At 42.3% G+C, this 25,814-nt stretch overlaps 1 protein-coding gene across 1 annotated transcript in view; it reads right to left on the reverse strand.

Annotated features, from left to right (window-relative positions):
- Positions 1-25,814, reverse strand: part of SUCLA2 (succinate-CoA ligase ADP-forming subunit beta) — an 82,522-nt gene that overhangs the window by 21,215 nt on the left and 35,493 nt on the right. The window contains exons 5-6 of the mRNA XM_063426002.1: positions 19,888-20,016; positions 14,943-15,081 (exon numbers count right to left, since the gene is read on the reverse strand). Coding sequence (XP_063282072.1) covers positions 14,943-15,081; positions 19,888-20,016 — 268 coding nt within the window. The remainder of the gene's footprint in view (positions 1-14,942; positions 15,082-19,887; positions 20,017-25,814) is intronic.

Below are 25,814 nucleotides of genomic sequence, written 5' to 3' on the forward strand. Positions count from 1 at the left end.
TATGCGGTTTTATTTTTCCTCTTTTCCGTTTTTTATTTAAAAGGGAACCTATAGTCCCAAAAATAGTTATTTTGGGACAATATGTTCCCTTATAGTAAATTAATCAATGTCCAACACCTCCCCACTTCGCTCAGTAAAATGAAATAAAGAATACTTAGCTTGTTTCCAGTGCTGCAACTCTTCCACTGCAACCTTTTAGCTCCTTCTCAGGTGATGTCAGTATCCAAGCTGACACCACCTGCAATCTCCTTCAATTAATTGCTTCGCACAGAGATGCAATGGATTGGAACTAGACCTGTGTGCCAAACAACACACCACTCCAATCAAATGCTATCAGCAACAATTTATTCCAGGACTCAGTTTCATTCTGTTCAGGAGGACGAAGTGTCTATTTAATCCTTTTCTATAATAAAATAACGGACAAAAGTTTTAACATAAAATCAAGAAATGGGTGATGCGGCCTCCTGACCACCGGGCGGGAGGGGCGGCCGACCTCCCAGCTCTGAGAGGCACAGGGGCTTACAAGGTAGAGCAGACACCCCGCTACCCCCCCTCTGGACCGGCGGGGGTAATCCCGGTCAAACCCTGGGGGAACACTCTCACCCACAGCACAGGAGGGACAGAATGACTACAGTTATGTGCACAGCTTCCGACCCAGCCAACATGGCGGATGCCACGAGGCACCCCGACACTGCAGCAGTGTGGGCAGACATCGAGGCCAGGCTGGACAGAGCCTTCGCAACCTTCTGGCACAACCTGGAGGAGAGGATGCAGCTCAATGCCCAACAGCAGCCAAACGAACACTCGCCTCCACCACCGCCAATACACAAGCGACGGATGCCTGTAGTCCAAGCACGGATGAAGGGCCCAAAATGGCCGCGAGGCTGTAAGTCCCCAACGCAACGGCTGAGAGCAGCACACAAAACACAGTCACTCAAAACCAAGCCTGGGACCCACGGAACAGGCACAGTTCTTGCTGTAGCACCAACAGCCACTGGGGTGACCCACTGCCCTGGTACAGAGGCGAAACGAATATTCGCCCCTCCGGCCCGTAAAAAGCAACATGGCCCCCAAAACAAGACCTGGGGCTGGAGAGCGACCATGCAATGACCCTGCCCAGCATTACCTCAGGACTACACTCACCTGTTTCCAAGCTTCGGCGTGGGCTGAGCGAGACCTCCTGGGTCTGGGACTGACAACACTTGTCTACCACGGAGACACCCTACCAACAAGATCCTGTCTTACTATTGAAATGCCTGTCCGTTGCACGGTCCACCAATGTTTCCGATTATTAGCGCTCGCCTAACACAGGTTCCTACAGTCGGTCCATGGGGGGGACACAGTGGTTATTCTATCACGTTAACCTAGGGCAAAGCATAGCACACACTCTATATACACAGCTATGAAAACACTACTAACACAACGCTTGGCCAGACAAGCAAGACAGTGTCACACGATGCCTGATTTGCCTGGGGTTTCCATACATTTGTCACTTACTCACGTGTATTGCCTATCACTGACCAGGAAGATTATCCCACACATTACCACAACGCCTGAACTCACTAGTTTCTTCACTGTAATGTCTCTTGAATGCCTCATATGTTTAAACCTTACTAACCCTTTAAAAATGTGCACGAATTGTCAAGTCACACAATTGTTTCTAAACGTATGTTGAATCCTTGGCACCAGCTGTTGTGGCAATGCCGGCTTAAATGTACCATGTATAATCTATGCACAAACATCAAAAAAAAAATTAAAAAAATAAAAAAAAAAATCAAGAAATGGGTATGACTTCCCTATGGCTTTATTTTATACAGTACATGGGAATTAAAAATTGTAACCTGGCATAAATAGATTGCAATTTTCTTGTTCTTTGGACCACCGGATAAGGCCATATACATTGATCAGCCAAGTCTACTGATCCGATATCTTGCTGTAGTCTACAACGCACGTTTCTTAGACAGAAGTTGGATAAGGGGGCACATTTTGTAGAATCTGTCCAACAATGGGTCATTTCTATGGAGACACAGTGCGTCATTGTTAAAATGGGGGAATAGAAGCATTTGTTGTTGGCGATCCCTCTTCATAACCACTGGGAAAAGAGGGGTAGCCATATAGGGTGCTTGTGCCTCCAACACTTTTTTCACAATACCCATTACTAGGGTTCGTGCCCAAAATGTTTTCATTTCTGAGACATCTACTACAACATTTAACTGTAGTATGCCTCCGGACTTCCAAACAGATACAGGCTGGCATACAAGTTGGTTTGTTCAACCATCAGATCAAATATGTCATCCGACATGAAGAGTCTAAACTAGTTCACTGCCTCTCAAACATTTATCAATGTTGTGATGCCACATGTAGCCGTGAATGGGGGCATTTCTGGGGCAGTAAAGCTTAGGTGTAATCCAGCTTTCTGGATCCTGGCACTGCAGGGCATTCTAAGCATGCTTTTGTAGATAGTAGTGGGGTATCTTCACTGGAGGATTTGTTTAGGGGCTCAATGTCAGAGGGTGCGACAGTGTCACTATTTGAGTCAGCCAGAATGACATAAGCCTTCTGTGCCATATAATGTTATATTCGTAAGGCAGGGCAGGGCTTTGCAGCCGAGAGGCTGGATGCTGCACAGCTGTGCCCCTCGACAAAGCTAAGCTACTGCTGATATACCATGCTATCCAGGGCCAGATTGAGCACTTCTCATTTTTAACTCATGATGGATCACTTTGTCACTCATCTGGACTAACTTGCGGCCTGCTAGCAGTAACTGGACAGAGGAAATTTCGAATTATCTGCTCTCGTGCAGCCTGAGCATCTTGCAGATTCTGGGCAAAGTTGAGACAACGATCTCAGCGACCCGCACAAGTGTGCACGGGCAGCAGAAGAGTCAGCACTGCGCCATGCAACAAGGGCACATTGGCCTTCCAACAGCCCTCTCCACGCTTCCACTCACCTGGGCTACACGCCTTTAGGGGAAATACCTCACATCAAGGGAGAACCATTCGCCTTGGTCAACATGTGGAGGGCTCATTCCTTGCTATTGATTGGAGTACCTGGAGTGTCCAGATAAGTGGGCAACATGTGTCAGCTTGCATGAGAGACTGAGTCTGGTGGAGCGCCATATTTATCTGAATTCCCAATGGGCATGAGACTAGTGTGGGCTGACAGATGGCCATCTTCGGCTGATTCTGAGATAGTTTAAAAGCACTTTTCAGAAGTTACTCTAACAGCAATACTTAATCTGTTTGTTTCATTAATCTTGGTGTGGCTAGAATTATTGAGGCCTACCGCTTCATACAGTATATAGGTAATGCTATACTACAGTGTAATCAAGCTATCCAGTGATTCTTTACTCTCGTGTTATTAACATTCTAGCTCTCAATATCTGTTTTTACATTATCTTGCTTACAGCTAGTAGAGCTGGCACCAATATAAGCCCAATACCTAATCTTATACCTTTATCATATATCTCATGCTGTGAGTTGCAAGTAACATTTTTAGAGGATTCTTTTTTTCTTCTTAACAGTCTTGCGTTTGAGACACTTTCCTAGATAGTCTTAACATTTACTTAAAAAGTGCAATCATTCTTTCTTCTGGTCATTCTTCAACTGTAAATGTTTAGATTACACCTCTTCGTAGGTTGATTGTGTGATTCACTCATGTCAATATTCTATACCTCTGCGTAGGTTAGCTCATGTCATTTCTCTGTGATGCATCACTGCACGTTAAACTAGAAACGTTTACAAAAAAATATATAATATTCGCTTACCTGCCTAATACCCACTACCTCATCCACACCCCAATTCCCACTTCCACCTACAGAAAGCCCTACACCCAACCATAGAATTAAAATAAAATTACAGCTGTAAAAAAAAAGGGGGGGGGGGGGAGGGAGGGATTCTATAGAGCTCTATGATCACACAGATCACTCATACAGTACAGATACTGTACAGTGAACAGGCAAAAGGAAAGGGGTTAAAAATGAAATACTGCTGCAGCTGACAAAAAGGGTAAAAAAATTAAAATAAATGTTTTAACCCTATAAATAAAAATAATAGTACTAATCACCCTAATCAAACTAATGACTGGGTAATACTGTGATCAGCACCGAACAAATGGTTAAAAAAAAAAAATATCTCAGCCTCTCTCAAAGTGAGGAAAAAAAAAAGTCGAAAAGAACAATGTCTCAGCCAAGGTTACAAATCATTTTAACAGTGATCGCACTGACAAGCTGTCTCAGATCTCCAAGTTTGGGTGCAGAGGGACTGCCTGGGTTGCCAAGCAGACCCCTAGACGTCAATCCGCACGCTGGGAAGGGAGGTAAGCCAGCCGGCCGGACGGCGAGAATGTTGGGGTGTGCTCTGCTGCCCTAACAGCATTAAAGCACCCCTATCGTAGGAAGGCCTGGCATGCACTAATGTTGCAGAGGGGCTAAAGAGCTGCTTCCAGCACTGCAAGCAGTTCATCAAGAAGTCTGGAGCCACTAAAAATAGTAGACTCATAAGAGCCGCAGGTATCCATTGAAACCTGGAATAACTGGTGTGAGCAGGGATTTAACTCACACTGCGTTCTGTGAATATGCATTTAAAGAGCAGCTTACCAAGAAGTCTGGGCCAATAAAAATGGACCCAGCAGACAGAGGGGAGGGTCAAGTATGCATTGATACCTGGTGTTTCATAGGGTAAGCAGAGATTTAATACTACTCACACCAAATCTGCAGGGCATTCCTTGCTGTCGCATAGGCATTTAAGCACACTGCATGTAGGACAGCATGGAACATTCTGGGTACCAGGTCCCTATTGCACTTGGTGCGGTAATGTAAAACATTGCAGTTCCAGAGAAACTGCAAGGTTTACATTGCAGCACTAAGTCTGTCTCCAGTGGCTGTCTCCCAGACAGCCATTGGAGGCGCTTCCTGGATCCAAACGGACCTTTGGCTCTGCGTATGGACATCCAGCGTCAGATTTTTTTTCCCCAGAGGAAAACCTTGATTTAATGCTTTCCTATGAGGAGGTCTAATGCACGTGCAGAATTACCTTGATAAGGTAAGTAAATAAAAGGTTTTCAATATATAATTTTCTTTACAGAGTTTTGCAAAACCATCAATGCAAGGATTGCAAACCAAAATGACATAAGGAACTGAGTAATGGATGATAATTAAGCATAGGCCGCTGTTTTACACAAATTATCTTTAATTAATACTCCAATAAAAAAAAAAATATATATATATATATATATATATATAAATATATGTATGTATTTTTTTTTACAATTTACTTTATGTAACCCTAATGAAAATGTGCATGCATGCATTTTATTATCTGTTTTTCATTGGGACAGATCTAAAAAAAAAAAAAAAAGCTTGCAAAAGCTGCAGATCATTGTCTGCAGGCTTTACAAGCCATCCCCATCTAACCCCGGCCAGGCATTCTGCGGCTGTCCAATCACAGACTTCACCGTTCAATGACAAGTATTTAAAAGGCAGGTGCTCAGGGCAATTGTCTGCCTGTTGAGTTTAGATCCACTGAGTAACAGGACCCTTTGACTGACAGCCAGGGGGTGTAAAGAGGGTAATAGAGGACACACTCTTCACACACAAAGCACTTCAGCAAGCTAAATCATTTTACTAGTTTGATATGCACATTTACAACATTTTTTTTTCTTATTTATAAATTGGAAAAATAGCAAAAAAAAGGAAAATGAACTGGATAAAATCGCATACCGACTTAAAAACTGTCATATTGATCTATAATCATAGTGCTACTTCAGACTGTGATAAATGTGCATATGTGTTGCATTTGCCCGGTGTGCCCGATGGCCAGTCCGGGCCTGAACATATGGATGAACACTGTACAACGTTATAGCACCGAACAGGCTGCATTTTTCAAGGGTAAAAACACTTTAGGGAATGTGTTATGAGGTTTTGCACCGGATGGATTACTAATGTTAAAGGTGAGTCCCCAAGCGAATTTTAGATAATTTAGAACTTAAGAATGCTTAGCATAAGAGAAGAAAACAAAACTTCAAATATGTGAATACCACAACTAACTTTAAAAGCATGCATTTAATTGGAGGATATCCTGTTCGACAGACACATTGTGAACCACTTAAAGTGCACTGTCATGCCGAACTTACCTTTTCCCAATCGCTTCCCTCTTTTCTCCCTCTCTCAGGATCTGTTTTTTTTCCCCCTATCTAATCTAGTTTTCTTTAAAACATAAGACAAAGTAGGGACTACAGTGGCTGCTCACTGTTGTGTAAAATAAACACACAAAAAAAGACTCCTATGTAAATAATGAATGGGTGGGGGTTGGGGGAGCACAATAGGTCCGTCTGTCCCCCCTTTGTTACTTTTGGCCCCCACCCACCGCTCATGGGTGGGGGCCAGGGGGGGGCACGGGACAACAGGTCCCCATCCCTTTTGTTATTAAGGGCCCCAACCTGCTGCTCATGGTGGGGGCCGAGAGACAATAGGACTCTACCACTTTGTTACTTTTGGCGTCCACCCGCCGATCATGGGTGGGGACTGGGGGGGCCCCTAGGTCCCCGTTCCATTGAATAGCCCCCACTCGCGGGGCACAGGTGAAGGCTGGGGGAGGACACTTTGTCTTCCCATGTTAATTATTTTAGAAGATGCCCCACCATGGGTAACCTGTGCTAGGTCCCTGTGACGAATGCCCCTCTGCCTGGACGTTCGCCACGGACTCCTGGAGGAGTGTGAATGTTAGCCTCCTGCCCAATAACTATGGTCCATATACAAAGACCCTGTTCGGGAGTTAATTCTCCCCAACCGCCAATAGTGGCTTGCCCTAGGTGTCCCTGGTTCAGCACTTTCCGGAGCTAGAGAAATAACTACATCTTGACCGGACATCCCCAAGCCAACCCGTGGTGGCCAGGCGGGTATGCTGACCCATGGAACTGGGGTGGAGATGTGTGACAAAACCCCTGTTTTTCCTTCCTTGTGCTGTGCTCATCCCTAGTCCAGGAATTGCTTATAAACTTTGTGTTTTACTTGCCTCCGCAGGTGGTTCCCTTATTTACCACTATAATGTCTTAAAGCATAGAACTTAGTAGGGCTAACCATACAGATATCTTAGCCATAATTTTATATAGTTAGTAAGAGATCCTCTATTTAACATATATAAATAATTGAGAATACAATATAAAATAAGGATTGTAATTAGGACCTCCCTTAACTTGGCAAACATACAAGGCCATAACTAAAGGGTGCATATGTCATGGAAATTTTCCTAACTTTGTTCAAGATGGCATCTTAAAGTCTGAATAGCTTATCTGTTGTTTATACTAAGACATAAGTGCACAGTCGTGGGAGATTCCCGGATTTGGGGAAGTTCCATTAACTTGGGGTTACCACAGTATATTGTGTACTGAAAGAGTCGTAGTATAGCCTTGAAGCTTGTTTATGTATTATTGTTATTGTCATTCGTCTGGGACAAAATGGCGCAAACATATTATGCACTGAGGTTATTGCTTAAAGATACATCTATGAAAAACAATATGTTCCATTTCTAACACCTTGTCAATTTGCAATATCTCTTAAAGACAAAGTACACAGTTTAAGAAATACAACATTTCATTCTAATACTTGTAATATTTGCATTTGCCCATAACACTACCGAACTAGACCGACCGTTAGCCCTGATTTCCTGGAACTGTTTTGGGCATAGGACCAGTGGTGTATCCTGGTTTTGTGCTGCCCTAGGCAGGACAAAACTCAGGCGCCCCCCACCCCCCACCCAACCCTTCCCCCCGCCCCGCCTTCTAAATACACACACACACACACACACGAATTGACAGATACGCATACATTAGCTAACAGACACACACACACTCACTAACAGACACACACACACTCACTAACAGACACACACACACTCACTAACAGACACACACACACTCACTAACAGACACACACACACACTCACTAACAGACACACACACACACACTCACTAACAGACATACACACACACACTCACTAACAGACATACACACACACACTCACTAACAGACATACACACACACACACTCACTAACAGACATACACACACACACTCACTAACAGACATACACACACACACTCACTAACAGACACACTCACTAACAGACACACTCACTAACAGAATACAGAAATGTCCAGATACACCAGAGCGTGGATAAGAAAAGACACACACTTAGTGGGTAAATAGATAGAGAAAAACTCTAAAAACAATTACCCTTGTACTGAAGTATTGTAGATAAGGACTCCTCACAGTCCTCAGATTAACATGGAAAATAGAAAATCTACAATACAATAACAGAAAAACATAGTGCAATAATGCTATAACACTTTAAAATGGTGAGTAGATGCAAAATAGTCACACTCACAAACAGAAATTGATTGTAGGCGTTATCATAAACCTCAGGACTTGCGAAGCATCATGGCAGATATAGAGGAGAAAAAATATATAAAAATAATAGTGCAGAGTATCTTTGATAAAATGAACACTTTAATGTACAAACACACTTACAAAATAGAAGTGGGAAACAGGCACATCAATAAATCCAATCTCAGGATCCCTGGAATCAGGAACATCAAAATGACCAATGTCCAAAAAAAGAGATGTGGAAATAAAATACAAAATAAAACCAAAATCAAATTCTGCACTACAATAGAAAGCCCTACGCGTTTCGTTCAGTAACCTGAACTTCCTCAGGGGAAAATGAATCTCCTAGTCTGCATGCAACGTCCTTCAAGTCCCAGTCTTCTTTTAAACTCATCTGAGTTTGGCGCGCAGTAAGTCCCAGCCTATCCGCACCATACTTCCGGGTTCGGCATTTTCCATACTTCCGGGTGCGTTCCAATGACGTCACCGGAAATGCGACTCCGGTTTCATCCTTAGACTAAACCGGAAGTGATGATGCGTTCCATTCGGCAATTTTGCGTTCCACCACTCGTCAAAGGGGCGGAAATGAACCATAATGTGAAAAAACAGTAATTACCAAATCAGAAATCGATCTCATATCCCATAAGTCACCAGGATATCACTAAAACAATAAAGCAAACCTTCCTCTATAAAAAATTCCTAAATACATAAAGGAAAAATAGAAAAATATGTATAAAAGTAGAAATAAAATATAAAAATAAAAATAAATATAAAATTGTATAAAAATAGCTTAAGACATATATATAGGGTCTTAAAGAAACAACCCATCAAAAGGTATACATATATCTCATGCAACAAATTATGTACTTAGAGAAAACAAACCAAATCAAACTCTACATTCAGCCCCCTTGGTTGCATAGTTTGCAAGGTGTATATCCAGTATCCTTCTCTTTTCCTCAATAGTAATCCAAGGTCACCGCCCCTTTCGTCCAAAGACACTTGTTCAATAACAGTACATTGGAGGGTACTGAAATTGAAGGAAGGGCATTTGTTACAGTGCACTGGCACTGAGTGTGTCACCATTGGGGTCTATTAATTGAAGACGACTATTTAAATATGCAAATCCCCCAAATTCCGAAAATTATTTTTAGGAAGGGAACGAATTTCAAACAAATCTTGGCACCTAGCACTTTTAGATTGGAGAATAAAAAGGTTATGAACAAAACAGGCTTCCACACATGTGGCAACTGTATCAGTTGCAACCATCAACATAAAGTTGTTTCAAGTTTCAGCAGTTTCCAAACTAAAAAGAAGTTTAAAATCAAAAGTCTGGTGTCCTGTTCCTCAACACATGTCGTATACCTGATCACATGTGGATGCGGGTTGCAATATGTGGGGAGGACAGGGAGGAAGGCTAAAATTAGATTCCAAGAGCACAGAAACAATATTAAAAAGAAAATGGTGACACACTCAGTGCCAGTGCACTGTAACAAATGCCCTTCCTTCAATTTCAGTACCCTCCAATGTACTGTTATTGAACAAGTGTCTTTGGACGAAAGGGGCGGTGACATTGGATTACTATTGAGGAAAAGAGAAGGATACTGGATATACACCTTGCAAACTATGCAACCAAGGGGGCTGAATGTAGAGTTTGATTTGGTTTGTTTTCTCTAAGTACATAATTTGTTGCATGAGATATATGTATACCTTTTGATGGGTTGTTTCTTTAAGACCCTATATATATGTCTTAAGCTATTTTTATACAATTTTATATTTATTTTTATTTTTATATTTTATTTCTACTTTTATACATATTTTTCTATTTTTCCTTTATGTATTTAGGAATTTTTTATAGAGGAAGGTTTGCTTTATTATTTTAGTGATATCCTGGTGACTTATGGGATATGAGATCGATTTCTGATTTGGTAATTACTGTTTTTTCACATTATGGTCCATTTCCGCCCCTTTGACGAGTGGTGGAACGCAAAATTGCCGAATGGAACGCATCATCACTTCCGGTTTAGTCTAAGGATGAAACCGGAGTCGCATTTCCGGTGACGTCATTGGAACGCACCCGGAAGTATGGAAAATGCCGAATCCGGAAGTATGGTGCAGATAGGCTGGGACTTACTGCGCGCCAAACTCAGATGAGTTTAAAAGAAGACCGGGACTTGAAGGACGTTGCATGCAGACTAGGAGATTCATTTGCCCCTGAGGAAGTTCAGGTTACTGAACGAAACGCGTAGGGCTTTCTATTGTAGTGCAGAATTTGATTTTGGTTTTATTTTGTATTTTATTTCCACATCTCTTTTTTTGGACATTGGTCATTTTGATGTTCCTGATTCCAGGGATCCTGAGATTGGATTTATTGATGTGCCTGTTTCCCACTTCTATTTTGTAAGTGTGTTTGTACATTAAAGTGTTCATTTTATCAAAGATACTCTGCACTATTATTTTTATATATTTTTTCTCCTCTATATCTGCCATGATGCTTCGCAAGTCCTGAGGTTTATGATAACGCCTACAATCAATTTCTGTTTGTGAGTGTGACTATTTTGCATCTACTCACCATTTTAAAGTGTTATAGCATTATTGCACTGTTTTTCTGTTATTGTATTGTAGATTTTCTATTTTCCACACTCACTAACAGACACACTCACTAACAGACACACTCACTCACACCCACACACTAACAGACACACTCACTCACACCCACACACTAACAGACACACTCACTGACATACATACACACACACTAACAGACACACTCACTGACATACAAACACTCACACACTAACAGACACACTCACTGACATACACACACACACACACACACACACTAACAGACACACTCACTGACATACACACACACTAACATACACACACACTAACAGACACACACACTAACAGACACACTCACACTCACTCACTAACAGACACACTCACTCACTAACAGACACACTCACTGACATACACACACTAACAAACACACTCACACTCACTAACAGACATACACACACTAACAGACACTCACACACTCACTGACATACATACACACACACTCACTGACATACATACACACACTCACTGACATACACACACACACTCACTGACATACACACACACACTCACTGACATACACACACACACACTCACTGACATACACACACACACTCACTGACATACACACACACACACTCACTGACATACACACACACACTCACTGACATACACACACACACTCACTGACATACACACACACACTCACTAACAGACAGACATACACACACACACTCACTAACAGACAGACATACACACACTCACTAACAGACAGACATACATACACACACTCACTAACAGACAGACATACATACACACACACTAACAGACAGACATACACACACACACTAACAGACACACTCACACACTAACAGACACACTCACACACTAACAGACACACTCACACACTAACAGACACACTCACACACTAACAGACACACTCACTATCAGACAGACAGACAGACAGACAGACATACATACACACTCACATTAACATATATATATATTTTTTTTAATTTACCCCCCCCCCCCCCCCCCCCAGCCTCCTTACCTTTGGGAACGCTGGGGGGGTTCTCTATCTCCCTGGGGTCTAGTGGGGCTGCCGGTCGGCGAGGGAGCACTTCCTCTGAGCTGTCTGCTCAGCTCCCTCGCACGCCGCAGAGTGAGGCTGGGAGCCGGAATATGACGTCATATTCCGGCTCCGCCTCCCAGCCTCACTCTGCGGCGCGCGAGGGAGCTGAGCAGACAGCTCAGAGGAAGTGCTCTCTCGCTAGCCGCCCTCCTGCCAGTGCCGCCCGACCGCCTAGCAGCCTGCCTTGTCAGTTAGCCGCCCCCTGGAAAATGCCGCCCAAGGCAAATGCCTTTTTTGCCTCGCGGCTAATACGCCCCTGCATAGGACCATGTGCATGGTCGGTAAAATAATTGACTTCTATGAAAATCCCAAACCCCTGAACTGATCTGGGTGATTTTTGGAAATGTTCGTCACCCAGATCGGGGCTATCAGGGGATGTGACCTTTGTGGGGTTTTCGTGTGTTTTGGGGGTATTTTGGGTGGTTTGTTATATTGTATGTGTTTGTACTGGAGAGATAATTTCATTTCATGTTTGTGTAGGTAATTAGCTCTCAGGCACAGGGGAGGAGTGTGTGGAATGTGTGCTTGTAACTAGTCTCCTCTAAGGTCCAGTGGGGAATGCCATTGGAATAAGTTTAAGGAAACCGCTTGCATGGGGAGTTACATAAAAAGTTGTGTCTGGCTCCCATTAAACACATTTGTTTTGCCGCTTCATGAAGTCTAGGCTCATGTTTGCGTGATTGGAGAGCACTAATCACTACTCTGCTGGAAACAAGAGAGCTATAATCACTGCAGCACTTGGGATTCGGGAGACTACTAACGGATATACTCAGCCGGAGTATAGGGGATCCGTTATATTGGTAGCATGCGGCAGGACTTTTCTCCCGAATGGATATCCCAAACAAGGAAGTGCAGTGAAGGGTTCAGCAGTGCCCTTGGCAGAAAGGAACTCGGAAGTATGGAACCAGCTAGTCCCCGGGCAGCGCTCACAGACGAGGAGGATAGTGACCTGGACTGGAGGGATGCAGCTTGGAAAGACGTCTGGCACGAGGCCCTGGAGAGAGCTCAGGTTCAACAGGGAAAGAGGCTTCCACGCTCGGAGTAGAAGGTGCAGACACAAGTGGCGCTGTGGATGCCCCTCCTAGGAGAGCGGCCCCTGGAGGAGTGGGTGGCGGAGCTCGAGAGGTTGGTCCAGAAGGAACTATGGCTGGACAACGCGTACCGGGCGTTATGGTGGTCCACGATCCAGCCTTGCTCATAGATGACTGAGCATGATAGGCCAGAGGGTGAAGACTATGATGGCCCTGGCCTGTTGTGGGAGGCCTTTGCAGAACCGGATTTCGGGAGTTCCGGAGGAGCTTGATTTTGGGACATATATGACTACAGAGAGGCCATATATGAGCTATCTACCGTTAACGAGGTGAGACAGGAAGTGACTTTTCTGGTTACACAGGAGTGGGAGCCTGAGGGTTTTTTTTTTCCTTTTTCTTTTTTTCTAACAGTGAGCCACTAGCTGCTCACTGTTTAGTAGACATGCCTCTCAAGGCATAGCGAGTAGGGACATTAGGGAGATTTTAATCTCCATTATGCTAATATAAGGGTCATAATGTCATATCTTTCAAGTAAGTCCATACCCCCTAACAGTAGGTCCGGTAAAGCAGTATGTAGGTGGGCGGGGTAAAAAGATGATTAAAGGGCTGCAGCTTCATTAACCCCAATGTAAATCCGGCAATAACCATAACAACTTCATTTTGATGATGTCGTTATGGTGCTCATACAGTTCCTTAAAGTTTTAAATATGCAGCTGATTTTTATCTAACAAATGTCTCTCACTCACTCCCATCGATAAAATTATGGAGGTATAAAATTTATTTCACGGTGTCCCCGATAAATTCAGCCACTAATTTTGTAAACTAAAACTGCAGCAGCTGTCGCAATTGCAACACTTTGGGAACTGATAATTATGACTATAAAACGCGACGCATTATTGTCTCAACATTAAAAATAAATCAGTTAAATATAGCTATTAATAAAAAAGCACATAACCCTATTAAAGGCCAGTTTGGATGCAGTGCTTATTAGTTTGTTGTGTAAAATGTCATCATAATAAGACTGCACATGTCTGCTAGCAGCCTTCTGGTTTTTTTTTTTTTTTTAGTAAAATGAAAGAGTGGCCTTTTACTGCTTTTGTTACATCAAATAGCAATCATGTCATCTATGCAAGGCTGTGCTAACATTTCAATTCCTGAAAACAAGGATCTAACAAAAGGGACAGATGGAGATTCAAAATATCCACACAAATTATTTCCTAATGACCTGTACACAACTGCATACAACTTAACAAGCACATTTAAACCAACATGTAATTACAGCATCATTCTTTATGAAAAGTGCATATTTAGACAAGTTCAATTATATATGTAAATGTTATGAAGTATTAATATTTTCACACTTATTGCTTCAATATGTATTTTATAGCAGACTGAAAGGAACCATTACTGTATTGTCAACAGTGCATCTTCTCTTCACAAACCATGATTTGAATTGCAAACAGACTATCTTTCAATTGAAATATGTCAGTGAATAGCTCAATGTTTCCAGTTTCTCCAAAATGCCCCACTTCTAACTCAATAATAGGCATGTCTCATAACATCTACCTACATCGGTACGGGTCTTACAATTTGATATTTTATTACAAAAAAAGCCAAGACTAACCCATTATATACGACTACGTTATGCCACCAAGTAGCATCTCCTTAATCCTTAAACTGAAAAGGGCGAAAATACATAATTAGGCAGTAAGGGGAGAAGTGTTCCTTACATAAATAAGTTACCGAATAGCAGCATTAAGTACATTCACAATTATTCCTCATACGGTGATATGAGCTAATCATGCAAACATTTATAATTGTAGAGAAAAAACAAATACCTATTCCTGATGAATCTTCCACCATTGGATTTATTTCCACCATTGTGGCATCATATTTCATAAACAGATTATACAGATTGACCATACACTGTGCAGCCTCATCTATTATATTTGCCGGGAAGCCCATTTTCTCAGCAAGCTGGAAAAAAAAAATGTTTAAAAAAAAACACCATAAGATATGGTAACAAGTATAAAATAATTGTATGATATGAAAGAAAAATATTTGTTAATCTACTTTTCCCATTTAAGCGTTATTGAAAATGAATGATTAAATGATTTAAAGCGGCACTGTTTTTTTTTTTTTTAACCCCCCTCCCGCTTCCACTACATCCAATTGACCCCCTAGACACCCCCAAATGCCCCTAAGGTCCCCACATTACCTATTTTTTATTCTTTATTTTCTGCCCCGATCTATATTCAGGGCGCCGCCATCTTTGTGTGGGTAGGTGAAGTCCCTGTGGGACACGTCATCTGCCCACACTAGACAGACTGTGAGATTCCCGCACATGCCCAGTGAAACACCTGGACATGCGAACGGGAATTTCACCTATTCATTCATTCATCAGACAGACGAATGAATGAATAGAAAAAATCAAACGAACAAACAAACACCGAATATCAGTGTTCGTTTGTTTGTTCGGTTTATTACAAGGAGGGAGCTACTGGCGTGCAGCTCCCTCCTTGTAATATGTAAAGACAGAAGCGGCAGGGAGCAGTGCTCCCCACCACTTCATAAGCCCCCCAGGTCCCCCCTTCACTCTATGGGGGTCAATATGACCCCCATAATAGCATAAGGGAGATTAAAATCTCCCCAATGCCCCTACTCGCTATACCACAAGTAGGGGCATGTCCACTAAACAGTGAGATTTCAAGCCATCCAATCACAGTGCTCTGTGTCATTTTACAAGCGTGGGAAAGTTCTTTGGAATTTTCCCACGCTTGTAAAATGACACAGAGCACTGTGATTGGATGGCTTGAAAGCCACCCAATCACAGTGCTCTGTGTCATTTTACACAGCGTGGGAAAGTTCTTTGGAATTTTCCCACGCTGTGTAAAATGACACAGAGCACTGTGATTGGATGGATTTTAAGCCATCCAATCACAGTGCTCTGTGTCATTTTACAAGCGTGGGAAAGTTCTTTGGAATTTTCCCACGCTTGTAAAATGACACAGAGCACTGTGATTGGATGGCTTGAAATCCATCCAATCACAGTGCTCTGTGTCATTTTACACAGCGTGGGAAAGTTCTTTGGAATTTTCCCACGCTGTGTAAAATGACAAAGAGCACTCTGATTGGCTTAAACCCACCAATCAGAGTGTTCTTAGCCTAATTGCAGGCCGGGGCAAGGCTTTATAAGCCTTGCCCTGCCCAGCTCAGTCTGCGCGGAGCCCTCCATGGGTGAAGATGGATTATTTTCTTTGCGCTCAGGTTTTTTATTTTATTTTTAGTTCGACTGGTATGATGGATTTTTATTTGGCCTTTTGGGGGGCTGAAGAAAGAAGATTTTAGAAAAAAGAAGACGTCAAATGGTAAGTTTAATTTTTTTTTTTACAGGTTCGTTATTTTATTCCCCCCTCACTATTTTTAGGGTGAGGGGGGTAGGTAGGGGATAGTTTGTTTTGGGTGGGGGGTGACTAGGGGCTTGGGACCCCTAGTCACCTTGATTGGGGGGGGGGGGTGTTTCATTTAGGGTTATTAGGTTTTTTGTTTTTTTACAGTGAGCAGCTATAGGCTGCTCACTGCTTACTACACATGCCCCTACTCGCGATATAGCGAGTAGGGGCATATTATTTACTAATTCTAAGTAATCTTTACTTAGTATTAGTAAATTTGGCTGAAAGACCAATTTAGGTCTTTCAGCCTTTTAGTAGATAGCTCCCTGATACCGTGGGAATTAGGGAGTTATCTACTAAGCAGCTGCAAGATGCAGCCGCGGCAATGAATAGGATCGGAGTTTCATTCATTAGAATGAAATTCCGATACGAACAAAGTACCGAATTGCATCCTAACACGAATGGAGAAACTCTTCTCATTCTGTTAGGATGCAATTCGGCAGTTTTGCCGGCTAAGTGACAGACGTTCGGCAATACTGACAGGAAGCATTGTGGGAACAGGGAGGAAAGCTAGGGATCATGGGAAAATTGCTCTGACCAGCGGAAATGAAGCACACTTTGCTCCTCCGCTGGTCAGAGCTGGTCAAGCGGAGGAATCCTCCATAAGGCAAAGAGTCCCTACTTTGTCTTATGATTTTAAAGAAAACTAAAGAAGACAGGAAGAAAAGAATAACAGATCCCGAGAGAGGGGGAGAAGAGGAAGAGATTGAGGAAAGGTAAGTTCGGCATGACAGTGCCGCTTTAAGAAATTAAATGATTTAATGATAAAGAAAAACGTATATAATAAGTAAAACTGGTGACAGTTTTGAAATATAAATAAAGTAGATGGCATGCAGTATACAACCTCCATAATTGTATTAAATATTAACATTAATACACAAATAGGGACTTTAAGTGTCATAATGCAGGACAGGCCATGCTTAGACAGTAGGAGAGAAAGAAAGGGACGTAGAAGGTAAAATAAAGGGGGCATCTGTGGTATCATAGGGAATGAGAACTGAAAATAATTGGGGGGGAGGGGGGGGAAATCCGGTTGCATGGAGAACTTAGCCTCAGCACTTAGCTTTATATTATTTTTATTTATTTTTCAATTTGGAGGGGGCGGACTAGCAATAACCAAAAACCGTGTTTTATGAAAACACGGTTTTCTTTTGTTTTGAGTAACCCATTAATGTGTTTGCTGCCAATTTAAGCAATGGTTAGAATGCATGGATGTGGGAGAGTATGCACTGGAAGGAAGCAGGTGAGAGAACTCAGTGGTTAGTGCTTATATCCTGTGCTGTATATAGTTTCTTAGGGTTACTCATAGCCTTTGTAGACCATGCTTGAAAAAGAAAACCAAGTAGTCTTACACTGCACACTATCAATAAAGATCCCCACTTAAAACAGTTACATTATATTAAAAGAGGATCAGTTTGCCAGTTTCTATTGATGCATTGTGTAACTATATTTTAAACTGTTCTACCACCTACAGCACATGACAAAAACATTATGTAAGTTATGCAGCATATAAAGTGAAGGAAGGGAAACAGATCTGTCATTTAATTTATTTTACAAAACTCTACCTGTCACCTGGAAACTGTATATTTAGAATGACATCTATAGCTGTATTAACAGCTCTGTCAATCTTCCAAGCTCTTGTCCTACAGACAGACAAAAATAATCCCTATTGGTCACAGTCTCTTTTTTTTTTGTGCTGCGCCAAGACAGACATCGCAGGCTGCTCAATATTGATGAAGGTCGTTTCAGGAAGTCTTCTTCCTTGTTTTACGTTACTAGACAAAGAAATAGCCAAAACAATACCTACTGAATCATCCCAGGCAGAACTATGGCACAAGTCAAAATTAACACCCCAGAAAAAAAAGTGAACTTGAAAGTGAACTTTTTGTGACAGTTTAATTTTGATCCCTAGCATCTTTAAACACAATGATCAATGATATATTTAACTCTATAATGAAATGTGACGTTTATACTCCTCAATGCCGTGTTTGTCTGTGTTGCACTATTGTAACATCTACACCCAGCTTTCACCCATGCGACATGTAGGCCTCCTTGCTAGCCAATCAGTATCAGAAAGAAGTTTCACTTTGCTTCTATATACCCTAGCAGAATAGGAGACACAATAGGTATAGTGCCTCGGCATAAACACCATCAGCATTGCCTCTATACCAAAAATGACTCGGGGAGAACTGGACTGTAAATAAAAAAAATGAGGATACATTGTGTGTACAATATCTAACACAATTTAAAACAAATAACACAGCAAGCCCATAAGTCTACTGAAAGCACTTATGCAATTAAAACAATTGACAATACACGCAAAACACACCTAAATTAACTATGGGAGGGAAGGAGGGGGAACTAGTAGGCAAAATATTTTTCATGTTGATTTATAGAATATGACTGAAGAAGAGGGTTTTTTGGTAACCTGCACTCCTAATAAACTATATTAACAAACATAGAAATCATCTCCCACTTTATAAGCAATACAATGACCATTTCAAAGTAGAACTATACTTGTAAATCAGGGACTTGCAAATTCCAGGCGTTAGGTCAGCCAGCGACACTGCTGTGATGCCAGGAGCCAGAATATGACGTAACTATGGCCCCGGTAGCACTAAACAGCACGAAAGAGAGCAGAGGAAGAAGAACTTGAAGATTTCATCATCCACATTGGACCCCAGGGAAAGGATCCACTCCATCTCTCCCAATATTAGGGAGGCTGGGTTGACTTAAAACATAATTTGTGAGAGTGTCAGAATTAGTATGTCTGTCAAATAGTAGGTGTCAATGTGTCAAATTAGCAAGTGTCTGTCACTGTGTTTAGGTGATCGGCCCCCACTCTGATCGCATGGGAAAGGTTAACTCTTTAACGGTCTTGCCAAGGCTGGCCCTGCCTCCATGGCTGGAATAATCAAACTTGATGATCTCGGCCAACCCAATGCTTTCCAATAGGAAAGAATTAGGATGCTATTGCGCATGAGCAACAAAACATTGCGCTGCTCCAGTCAGCATATCCTCAAAGAGATGCATTGAATCTATGTCATTGTCATTGAAAATAATGCATAGTTTCAAAAAAAAAAAAATCCTAACTTTTTTTTAGCTGGCTCGTAGATTCCAATCATGTTTGTCAAGCCCTGATGAAAATACATTTGCTTTGCAATGTTTATGTATGAATTTGAATGAGAAATGGACAGTTCTGCCCCAATACAAGAGAAGTTCAAGAACAGACATACTATATGCAGAAACCTGATTAGAATTATGTTCATGCTTTAAATAAGTGGGGGAGTAATGCTTGTGAAGAAAATACATTATCAAACTATATTCTTACCCTGGCAGCCTGCTCTTTCTTGATACCTTCCACAATATCAATGGGCTCCTTTAAAATGGCATCTGGATTCTCAGCAGCAACATCTTCAATATTAACACCTCCTTGGGAGCTTCCAATCAGCACAGGACCCTGAGAAAATACAAAATGTCAGTTTGCTAATTAATTGCCAGTATATTTCCCATGGACAGATATGTATACTAATGCCAGATAAAGTCGTAGCAGAGACTGTGCAAATTATGTTAATGTCTCCTGTAATTGTTCAGGTTTTTATTGAAAAGTATTACATCACCACAAAAAAAAAAAAAAAAAAAAACAGTCATGGTAAAAAGAAAGTACACCATCTTTGAATTCTATGGTTTTATATATCAGGACATAAGAACTGTCATCTATTCCTTATTAGGTGTTAAAATTGGGTAAATACAATCTCAGATGAACAACACATGACATATTACACAGTGTCTGAATTTATTCAACAAAAATAAAGCCAAAATGGAAAATCCTGCAGCCCGCAGTAATGATTATGGTGCCAGGAGTGTCCTGGTACCCCTCCCAGGGTAAATTCTCAAACTGTTTGACAACTTACTGGGGGTCTGCCTGACATTCTAAATTTGCCATGAAGTAAGGAGTTTTTGTTAGCTCCACTGAAGGCTTAGCTCATTTCAGGAGCTTCTGGGAGTAGATAAGGCAGCATCAGGCCCCCAGCAGACTCCAGATAAGTTGCCAAACTGTTCTCAAAGATTTGTAGCAGGCTATAGTGGTAATAATGGTTAGAGTGTTCCTTTTTACTACAGACAGTCCACTATGGGACATGTAAGTGGAAGCTTGTAACTGTACCTGACCTTAAATAGAAACTGTCAGGGAAAAAAGGAAAAAGAAAAAGAAAAGAAAACAACTAAAACATTGCAAATCACTTTTACATTTTTGTTATCCTTTACTTTTAAAATTATATATTAAAGACTGAAAATTACATCGTAAACCAGTTCAGAAAAAGCAAAGCCAGGGCAAACATGAAACATTGTTTAATTTCAATTTTTCTCTGTAAGATATCTGTATACTGGCTGCCAGGAGCAAAGGGCATAGCTTTTAACAATGACTGACAAAGGGTAAAGACCTGCTACACCTAGTTGCAGTATAATAATTAGTGGATTTCTAAACATAAAAGGAACACTTTAGTTTTAGGAATACACAGATGTATTTCAAATACCAACATGTTCCTCAGCACACTCCCCACGTTGTAAAGGGTTAAATAACCTTTTATTCACTTACCCGATTCCAGTTCCGATGTCCCTCTGTGCTGTGTCGTGGTCCGCCTTCTCCAACATCATCAGATCGTGGGAACCTGATACGCATGCACACAAATTAGGCCTTCCCCAAAGCATTGCCTCAGATCTTTCCAATGGGGTTTTCTCGCAGAGTGTGAGGAAGTCCAGCGTTGTTTCATGTAGTCAAGCTCTGTGAAACTCCATGAAGTGCCTCTAGTGGCTGTCTAGTAGGCAGCCACTAGAGGCAGTCTTAGTACTGCAAAGTAAACACTGCAGGGGGACAGGAACACTGCACACAAACCACTTCAATGAGATGAAGTGGTATGGATGCCTAGAGTCCCTTTAAATGTAATTTTGTCACGCCTCAAATATATAATTATATGTGACCCTAACTAGGAGGGACAGTCCCTATTTTGGGCCCAAATCCCTCTTTTCTTTCTTAATGCCCCTCAACTATCCATATTGTTGGTGTTTCTAACTATATAATAGAACTCTACAGTAATAATACTCACAGTACTGTGTATAAGAACTACAATAAATGTGTTGAGAAATTAGTTGGTGTAAATAACATTATTCTGGTTATAAATGAAATTTTAGCTGTATAAATTATTATTAGTAAGTCACCTGAAATTTCTCAGAACAGCCCTGCCCATGGCCAAACTCCCACACCCTTAAAGTGTCCCTCTTTGTCGACTTCAAATATTTAGAGGTATGGAATTGTGAATTGTGAATTACAGAGCTATGAAAACATAATGTTACAAATCCTAGCAAATAACAGCATCACACTGTAAATTTACAAGTTATCCCTCTCTGAACTCATTCTAGTTTATCTAATAATGCATTCTAGAGTCTTCATTCCCAGTATTTTACCAATGTACCTACTGTACAGCCAAGCATCAAATATAATCGCTTTGTTATTAACAAAAGCAATAATTACCAGGTCCAACTTAAAATGCCACATATGTAGTTGTTTCTTGGCAACAAAACCAATAGAGTGCTTAAATTATGGATAATAAACAGGACAACAAAAGCAGGCAACGCTGAGGGGAGCCCCATGCAGCACCGCAGAAATAATCGAGGGACAGAGACCGCCAGAAGCCGACGCGCCGGGCCCCTGCAGTGGCTGAGCAGGTACGCCCAAGCCTACCTCACCGAAATGCTGTAACTCCGCGGGAACATCCATGACTGCACTGCGCAAGATGCAGACGGCACGTCGAGGGGCCGAAGAAACCTACAATCCTCCAGACAAGCATGCACAGCTCAGGGGGACTGAGGGGACAAGCTACGCAATCACCTGCCCCACTCCCATGCACCTGCAGCCTCTTACACAGGCCCAGACACAGGACTCAACACCTGACGCCCATTACACCAGCTCAGGACTGTGACCAAACCCGGAGGGGAATTGGTTGAAAAGAATAGCAGACCTCGGAAAGCGGACTGTCTAAAGGCACATGGCCTTCCCGCGAAATACATCAGCTGTCCAAAATAAAATCCACCAAGTTAAATCTGTTAAACAGACTCACTTCCCTCTAACTCATGCCGGGACTAACTAGAGCCTAGCCCCTCACCTGCCACCTTTGTAGAATATGCTCAACCACAGATATTTTTCCCGATATGTCTACCTCTCTTATTTTGCAACTTAAGACTTGCCATACCCCATGCATCCAGGGGAAACCCGCGCAACGTGCTAATGGCCTTCTCGAGTGGCAGGGTCGATCGCCCATGTTCTTGCCTGCCTACATGTCTAATTAGTTTTGCATCAATGCTGACATGACACCCATTTGAATTGCATGCATGGTTTACTCGAGAAAGGCCTGCCATATAACTAATGATTTTTCTTTTTTTTCAATTCTTTATTTTCCATGCAATAGGGTTTACAAACAGGCCTGCGGTGCCACGATAGCAGAGACAGGCATATTAAAGCAGACAATAACGTGACATGGTTGAAACAGAACATTCATGTATGTTGAGCCTTAAGAGGTTGTAAGAATCATCATTTGTGGAAGGCACAATTATGAAAAATAAAAAAGGCTTACACTATGCTGTTACAACCAGGGCTGGTGTCTAACTTATGCTGAGTAATATTAGTAAGATACGTTACATTATTCGTCATGAAGGAGTGAGCAAGGTAATGTTTGGTAAAAGCAGGTTGTGCTGAAGCATGCACTTAATAGTATTACCTTTTAGAGTTGTGGGGAGGCTTGGGCCTGCGCCTCCTGTGCAGGCTTAGTAGTGGTCTCGGTATGGGCAACATTATGCTCCGCGGGTCGTGTTTAGTTAGATCGTGTGATCGGTTCTAAGGTGGTTGAGCTAGAAGGTTGTTTGTGCGGAGGTCGGTGTCAGGGAACAGTAATTTAAATAGTGTATAGGCTGGGTGGATTGTAGAACTGCTTAAGGCGGTGTTGGCGTGCTATCATCGCCTGGGTAGTATTTTGTGCTTGATTGGTTTTACGCCCCTGGGTGTAAGTTAAGTGGCATAGGGATCTTCTAATGGTACAGAGGCAGGGGAGTGAGTGAGCTTGCGTTTCGGGCTATACTGACCCTTACCAGTGGTGGGAAAGATTGGTTAGGTGTCAAAATCATGGTAAACATAAACAGACATATAGTAAAACAAGCAATTTATCATAAACAGCGTGCTCGCTCAGGTTGCGGCCGTGGCACGTCTGTCAGCCGGGACAAATGGGGTAACGGTCGCCATGTCCCATGCGTGTGGCGGTTTCTAAGTGTCTCGCGTGTCTGGCTTGGTCAGCGGGAGGCCTAAGGTTGCTAGCAGTGCGGCCGCCTCATACAGATCTCGAACCTCACGAGTAACATTGTCCTGTATGACCTGTAGTTTCCTAGGTGAACGCCAACGATAAGGAATATCTCAGTTTCTAAGCCGCTGTGAAGGGTTGCAGGGAGATTCTCCATTTGAGTGTTTCTCTTGAGAGATCGTTGTAAAATGTCAATGACATATTTTCAAACCGGTAAGGTGATATCCCTTTCAGTGCCGCCATTACTGTTGCCTTGTCCCTGGTGCAGGTAAGTCGTACCACTATGACGCCTGAGGCGGGCTCTGGTGCTCTCCGGGGCATCGGAATTCGGAAGGTCCCCTCTACTTGGATGTGCTTGGCCTGTTTGGGAGTCAGTAAGGCACAGAGAAATCTCTGTACCATGTGTGGGAGTTCCACAGCTGGAAATCCGTCAGGTACTCCTCATTATTGATATTGTTGCGGCGCCTTGCATCTTCCAGGAGGGCAAACCGCGGCTCAAAGGTTAGTTGTTGCCTTTTAAGACACCTCACTTCTTCCTCCAATGAGGAGCCAAGCTGGGTAGACTCCTGCTTGGCTGCCGTTTCCACAGACTCTATGCGACCCAGAAGTCCCGAGCGCAATGAGGCCACATCGGCCTGAAGCGTTTTTTGGAGGCCTGCAAGAAGTTCCTTTAAGGTAGCTGTGGTCACAGGCTGGGTTCCAGCGCTCCAAGGTAACGCCTGGGCATGTTCTGGCAGCGGTGTTAGAGGTATCCCCCTGTCTAGTAGCGAGTCTCCTGAGGAGTCTGAGAAGTCGTCGTTGTCGGCGGCCATTTTGGGTCCGCTCGCGCTATGCTTTTTCTCTCAGGAGAATTACCGGCTACCCACGTTTAGCTAAATTCCCTAGCCTGATCTTTAATACTAAGAGCAGTATATAGCGAAGGCGCTGCTTACAATTAAACCCAGTCTGTCTAGACTGCGCTCTGACTATACCCTAACATGTGTTTATGCCTGTTCAGATACTATAAAATGTGCAGTTACTCGTTAATCATTAAGCTAATTGGATCAGGAAATGTACTAATCTAATTCAATGATCTCCAAGCACAGAAAAAAACATTTTCCCCAAACACCCCAAAAGTACCTTAAAAATACATAAAAGCCCCAAAAAGTTACATCCCCTGATAGCCCCAATCTGGGTGACCAACATATCCAAAAATCACCCAGATCGGTTTACGGGTTAAGGAATTTCCTGGAAGTCATAATTTGACCGACCGTGCACATGGTCCTATGCCCAAAACAGTTCCATGAAATCAGTGCTAACAGTCAGTCAAGTTTGATAGTCTTTTACAGGTTTCCCTGCAGGGCCCATAGTCTGTGGGCAGGAGGCTGGCAAGCAGGCCCCTCCAGGAGCTCGTGGCAAACTCACGTGGGAAGAGGAGTTTGTCAGAGGTAACAATACAATACTTCACCAATAAATGTAGATTACGATGTTAATTTTTATTTTTATTTTAAACTGATTATATTGATTAATTCTGTGTGGGTGGAACCAATGCTATACTTGTTGAACTAAAGTTTTTGATTGGTTGCAGATTTATTAAAGAGAATGGGAAATATTCTGAATTTAAGCATACCATCTAGGCAACCAAAAACACTACATGTTGATGTAGTAGTTATTGTGACATAAGGCTGCAGATGCAATTCCATTAACCTGAACCTGGGTTCCTTAAGACCATATTCTAAATCCAATAATTGGCTGGGTTTGTCAGCTGATCTGTCCTGCAAATGAATGGTCTTAAAACGTGGATAACATTGATACAGTCATTGCAAAAGTGTAACTTTCACATTAGCAATAACTGAATAGAGATTTGGGCTGCAGGCACATCAGAGTTGCCCAGTTTGAGTTAAACCACTAAAAAAACATTTAACAAAGAAAT

This window comes from Pelobates fuscus, chromosome 1 (assembly GCF_036172605.1).
Source record: "Pelobates fuscus isolate aPelFus1 chromosome 1, aPelFus1.pri, whole genome shotgun sequence".
Taxonomy (NCBI): Eukaryota; Metazoa; Chordata; class Amphibia; order Anura; family Pelobatidae; genus Pelobates; species Pelobates fuscus.